This window comes from Talpa occidentalis, unplaced genomic scaffold (genome assembly GCF_014898055.3).
Source record: "Talpa occidentalis isolate TD23 unplaced genomic scaffold, MPIMG_talOcc4v2.1 talOcc4.9, whole genome shotgun sequence".
NCBI lineage: Eukaryota > Metazoa > Chordata > Mammalia > Eulipotyphla > Talpidae > Talpa > Talpa occidentalis.
Genome location: NW_023605305.1, coordinates 76,258,951 through 76,265,342, shown reverse-complemented (window position 1 = coordinate 76,265,342; position 6,392 = coordinate 76,258,951). Strand labels below are relative to the sequence as shown.

Here is a 6,392-nt window from a genome sequence, read left to right as displayed (position 1 = left end):
CTTCTGTGTCTCTGGTGAATCCTCTCACCATCCCCTACCTCTGGCCTGTACCCCAGTTCTTGTATACATAAATAAATAAATCTTTAAAAAAAATACTTAGGAACCTCCCTGGCGGCGCAAGGGGTTAAGATGCAGCACTATGAAGCTATCTGCAGCCACTGCAGTATGAGTTCGATCCCTAGCCAGGGAGCTACCCACATGGTGCAGCACACCTCTCCTGACTCACCCGCTGTTCCTCTCAGCAGTGTATTTCAGTCAATGTGCCTGTTCTGTTCCCCACTCTGTCTCTGGTGAATCCTCTCAGCCCCCCACACCTCTGGCCTGTACCCCAGCTCTTATATGCATAAAAAAATAAATGAAACTTAAAAAAAAAATACTTAGAACAAGACTTATGGACAGGGATTCCAGGAGACACACGTAGTGTTGAATAGCATGAACAGATACTCAGTGGGGCAGTTCATTGGTGGTGAGGGAAGTCCCTGAGCCTGTCTGGACTCCAGATCCTGTTACTTAACTATAGGTGGCATAAGTTACTGTATTTGAGAAGCCCACTGCATTTAGCATGGACATAAATGAACTGACTCTTTTCACAGAGTATATAGAGTGGTGGTAAAGAGCAAAGCTTTGAAATCTATAGGTCCAGATTTAATTTCAGCACTGCCACATTCTAATTGTGAGCACATTTCCTGACTTTACATTTCCTCAAATGAAATGTGAACAAAGTCATCTACTTCATATGGTCATTGTAAGAAATATATGAGATAATTTTCTCTGTTCTACCTCCTTTGACTTCTCTTCAATTTCATCCTCTGTTATACATTGTCAGAAATCCTTTAGGGGCCTCCCTGGTGGCGAAAGAGGTTAAGTGCCAGCACTATCAAGCAATCGCCAGCCACTGCAACATGAATTTGATCCCCAGCCAGGGAGCTAACCCACATGGTGCAGTAGACCTCTCCTGTCTTGCCTGCTACTCCCCTCAGCAGTGTATTTCAGTAGGTCTGCCTGTTCTGCTCCCCACTATCTCTGGTGAATCCTCTCGCCCCCTGCACCTCTGGTCTACACTCCAGTTCTTATATGCACAAATATATAAATCTTAAAAAGAAAAGATTAAAAACCAAAGGAATAATTAAAAAAAAAAAACAAAAAGCAGTAGGACTTGAAATCCACAAACATGGTGAAAAAAACCTAAATTTCCCTCATTGAGAGCAACTGACAGGGAGCAAAACAGATGTCAACTCTCATTGGCTCAGTGACTTTCCAGACAAAATTGGCCTCAGCCTGGAGCACCCCCATCAGCACACTTCCTCTTGGCAGGCCTTCCTGTTTGCATTCTACATAAAAGACAAGAATAACAGGGGCTTCCCTGGTGGCAGGGGTCAAAGATAGCTATCATGCTATCCCCAGCCTCTGTGACATGACTTCAATCCCCGGCCAGGGAGCTAACCCACATGGCGCAGCAGACCATTTCTGTCTTGCCCGCTACTCCCCTCAGCAGTGTATTTCAATACATCTGCCCCTTCTGCTCCCCACTCTGTCTCTGGTGAATACTCTTACCTCCCACACCTCTTGCTTATACCCCAGTTCTTGTATGCATAAATACATATATCTTTAAAGAAAAAAGACATGAATAAGACCTCTACCTTCATACAACTTGCTTGTCAACCTCTGTTCTGCCCCAAGGCTTGTTTATCACGGAGAGACATTCTCTTTTTCTTCATCCTTCAAATCCCAGCTGAGATGACATCAAAAATAATCCACACACTAAGTTGGATGCTCTTATTGGACTTATGGGATATAAGGGGCACCCTTGACTGCTTAGCGACTGTCTATGCGATACTGTCTCTTTCCTGAGAGTAGCATCCACACCCTGAGAGTAGCTCACTTTGGTATTCTCAGGGACAGACAACATTGCGGGCACAGAGCTGTCTCTTACATGTATAAATGAATAGGCAAATTCAGTTTTTCTATCCTTTTAAAAATTTCATTATGACATTGAATTCTGGACTTCCTGTTAGGGGGAACAGGATGTCCTAAAGCTGCTCTATAACATTCCCACTAACTGAAATGCTTTCATTCTTTTCATGGTCCCTACTATTCTGCCTTTCTAGTCATCACTCTACTTTGTCACTTCTTTTATTTTCTAAACTCCTGAGGAGGTCTTCCCCCAAAAGAACAGTTTTCTTTCTCAGATTTTTCCCTTGCAGAGCTATTTTTGCAGCTTCTTCACCTCTTTGTGGCTGGCCTGGAAGTTTGACCTTTTACCTGAGCTCAGGTGCTATGTCTCTGGCTCTTTCTCTAGGCAGTCATATTTGGACTGCCTAGTCTTACCTAAGATTCAGTATGTCCAAAATATGATTTATGTTAATATGGCAGAACCCCAACTCAGACTCCTGAGTAAGAAAGAAAGTTCATAGGATTGCACAGTTGGGATGTGAGATAGCCACAGAACAGGAAAAAGCTGCAAAAACCAGGGCCTCAGGGACTGGAGCTGGGGTTTCAAGGCCTGTAGGAGTCTGTCTATCCACCTCCTACATGCTATCTCTTGCTGTATCAGCTTCTTAGGACATGCTGGTCAAATTCAATAGATTTTATTAGCTCCATCTTTATGCATAGCAAATGAGAAGCAAGCAAGCTCCTTTGACACAGAATTTAGATAGTGAGGGCCTCCCCGGTGGCGCAGTGGTTGAGCGCTGGGTTGCGAGGCTGCCTGCGGCCTCTGCGGCGCTGGTTCAATCCCCGGCTGCTCCCCGGCCACCGGAGGAGGGTCCTACATGGCACGCAGACCTCTCCTGCCGCCCGCTGCTCCCCTCAGCAGTGTACTTCGGTCCTTCTGCCTGCTCTGCTCCCTGCTCTGGCTCTGGTGAATTCTCTCACCCTCCCGCACTTCTGACTGTACCCAGTGCATGTGTAAACAAAACAAACAAACAAATAAATTTAAAAAAAAAAAACATGCCTCTATTTAAAAAAAAAAAAAGAATTTAGATAGTGATCCCAACAATTTGCCTCATGTACTTGCCCCTTGGATCAGTCAATAACCATGTTGGCAGGATACCATGATTGGCTTGTGTTGGGTCACATGTTGAGGGAGAGGGACCTGATGCATTTCTACCAGTATGGCCTGGAAAGTAGAGAAAGAATAGTTTCCCAGAGAAAGGGTTTTCCCTAGACAAAAATAACATGTCTATTCCAGGGCCCAGTATCATCTACCTACAAATCAATTTTTCCTTCTAACCTCACTATTTTGCTAAAGGTTATCTATTTTCCCATTGAAGAAATTCTTCCATGGGCAATCCATCTTAATACCGTTAGATTAGTTAAAATACAATTTTATCTTGTTTTCTAATTCGAAATCCTCAATGACTTTTCACTATATTCAAGAGAAACCTGAAGTCCCAGATTTGCTATTGTTAAAGGTCTTCTGTGGCCTATCCTGCCTCCTCATTCTCTTCACCCTTAATTCTGGCCAATTTCCTAGACTCCTTGTCATTCTAGCAATATTCTTGCTTGCCTGCCTTTGCTTATGCTGTCCTTTTTGCTCCCACCTGAAATACTTTTTCCACTCATCAAAAGCTCCCTAAGTTTTCAAGGCGCCCAAAATATTCTCCACCTACATGGAGCTTTCTCTTTTACTGTGATATTCATACTGAGCTCTTGCCCTTTTCTTTTTTTAAAAGATTTATTTATTTATTCATACAAGAGCTGGGGTGTAGGCCAGAGGTGCAGGTAGGTGAGAGTCACCACCAGAGACAGAGTGGGGAGCAGAACAGGCAGATTGACTGAAGTACACTGCTGAGGGGAGCAGTGTACTGCACCATGTGGGTATCTCCCTGGCCGGGGATCAAACTCATGCAGTCGTTGGAGATGGCTTAATAGTGCTGAGATTTAGGGCCTCCCCTGGTGGCATAGCTGTTGGGCGCTGGGCTGCAAAGCTGCCCGCAGCCTCTACAGCGCCGGTTCAATCCCCGGCCACTGGTGAGGGTCCCACATGGCGTGCAGACCTCTCCTGCCGCACCCACTGCTCCCCTCAGCAGTGTATTTCGTCAGTCTGCCTGTTCTGTTCTCTGGTTCTGGTAAATTCTCTCATCCTCCCGCACTTCCGACTGTACCCAGTGCTTGTATAAATAAATGAATCTAAAAAAAAAAGAAAATAACATTTAAGATTTAATCCCTTGCACCACCAGGAAGGCCCCTTGTTGAGCACTTCTGTGCCATATATTGAACACTTATGTACACTTTCATGCTAAGAATACAGTAGAGAACAAATCAAATTAAAAATAAAAGCAGGGGCCTCCCTGATGGCGCAAGGGGTTTAACACCGCACTATGAAGCAATCCGCAGCCTCTGCAACATGAGTTCGATCCCCGGCCGGCCAGGGAGAAACCCACATGGTGCAGCAGACCTCTCCTGACTTGCCCGCTGCTCCCCTCAGCAGTGTACTTTGGTCAATCTGCCTGTTCTGTCCCCCACTATGTCTCTGGTGAATCCTCTCACCCCCCACTTCTCTGGCCTATACCCCAGCTCTTGTATGCATAAATAAATAAATCTTTAAAAAAAAAAAAGACAGCAACCCTGTATTCCTGAATTTTATATCCTGCAAGGGAACTGAAACAAAAATACATATGAACTTAAACAAAATACGTATGATCTTAATACTGGGGAAAACAAAGCAAGGGAAAAAGGGAATAAATTCCAATGGTGGTTTCAAATTCGAATAGGGAGGCAGCTGGGTAGGCCTCACTGAAGAGGTGACAGTTGAGCACATGTGTACCTGGGTTGAATTATGCCTGGAAAGACTAGAGGAGCCGCCTTATGTACTTCCAACCTAACTACAATTAGCCTTTCTCTTTTGCCCCTTTGCACCTCCATTGCTTTTCCTTCAGGAGTTGACCATCAGCCCAAGCAATGCCTAGGACACCTAGAATGTATGTATGCTAATCTCCATTTTCAGACTCAGCTTGCCCAACAACAGATGGCTATTTTGGAAAATTTACAAGCATCCATTACATAACTGGCTCCTGGGAAGGAAAACCAGAACTCTACTCTCCCAGTCTTATCTCACAACCTGTTTTTAAGTCACCTGCCCCAATTCAGTAAATGAATTGTGGAACAAAGTTAGTATGTATTTTTTTTAATATTTATTTTATTATTATGCATACAAGAGCTGGGGTACAGGCCAGAGGTGCAGGGGAGGCGGGTGAGAGGATTCACCAGAGACAGAGTGGGGAACAGAACAGGCAGATTGACTGAAATACACTGCTGAAGGGAGCAATGGGTGAGTCAGGAGAGGTCTGCTGTGCCATGCGGGTCACCTCCCTGGCCAGGGATTGAACTTGTGCTGCAGTGGCTGCGGATTGCTTCATAGGTTGCATCTTAACCCCTTGTGCCACCAGGGAGGCCATATTATATATGTTTTTCCCCTCTCTCTTCCCAACAAAGCTTTGGTAAAATGTGGGCATATATATTCTATTTGTGGTTGGTTCGTTCACGGATTCATATTAAGTGCTTACTGAGTGGGAAACATTGTGCAAGGCACTTGGGGATACACATTATAGAAGAGACAATTTGGGAGGGATTTACTGTCTGGCAAGACAGATGAGACAGAGATAATTCATTGCAGAATTCACTGGTACCCTGAGAGATAATGGGAATTGGGAGATAATGTTGGAGGTTACCAGGATACAACTTGATCGATCTTGGAATCTTGCTGGAGGAAGCAGCCTTATGAGGCTACTTTATGATGGGGTGGGGTGGGGTTGGGTGGCACGGACAGATGAAGTCAGGTAGTTGTAAGTCAGTTGGAAAGCTTGGCTGAAGACCTAGAGGTGGGAGAATAATAATAATCAGAAATTAGGAGAAGAGATTCTGTCCCCCTTCTAGAATATAAGATAGCAACTAGAATGTAGAGGAGTCAAAATACAAGACAGCTATCCCCATGGAATTGTCTTGATAGCAACCATTAGAAGCTTTGGTTTTATTTGAAGCACCGGAGAACCATTGGATGCCTTCAAGTAATAGGCAGGTACACATAGCATAGTAGAAACACCATGGGCAAAACATTTTGGGGTGGAAGGAGAATTGGAAGGCAAGAGACCTGCATAAACGAATCATAGCACTCTAACATGAAACTTCCATGGTGTGGATGAAGCATTTAGAAATAAAGATAGACCATGGATAAACCTGAGCTATATTGCAGAAGATTAGTCTTGAACTTAAATACCAAGACAGAATCAGGAATTTCTAAGTTGGGAAGCTGGTTTAGCTCTAATGAGTGTTCAAGAGCAGCCATAAGTTTTTGGTATTTGAAAGGGTACAAATGAGGTTAGCTCTTTGAGCCACATTGCATAATCACTTTCTCTTATAGTATATTGACAAATTGTTCTTGATATTGGGTG

General features: G+C 44.2%; 1 protein-coding gene across 1 annotated transcript; it reads left to right on the top strand.

Annotated features, from left to right (window-relative positions):
- Nucleotides 1–4,778: 4,778 nt before the first annotated feature.
- On the top strand, nt 4,779–5,098 carry TSACC (TSSK6 activating cochaperone). The gene is given in 1 exon segment (XM_037500795.2): nt 4,779–5,098. A coding segment is annotated over 1 exon segment (318 nt). The 5' UTR covers nt 4,779–4,780.
- The last annotated feature ends 1,294 nt before the right edge of the window (nt 5,099–6,392 follow it).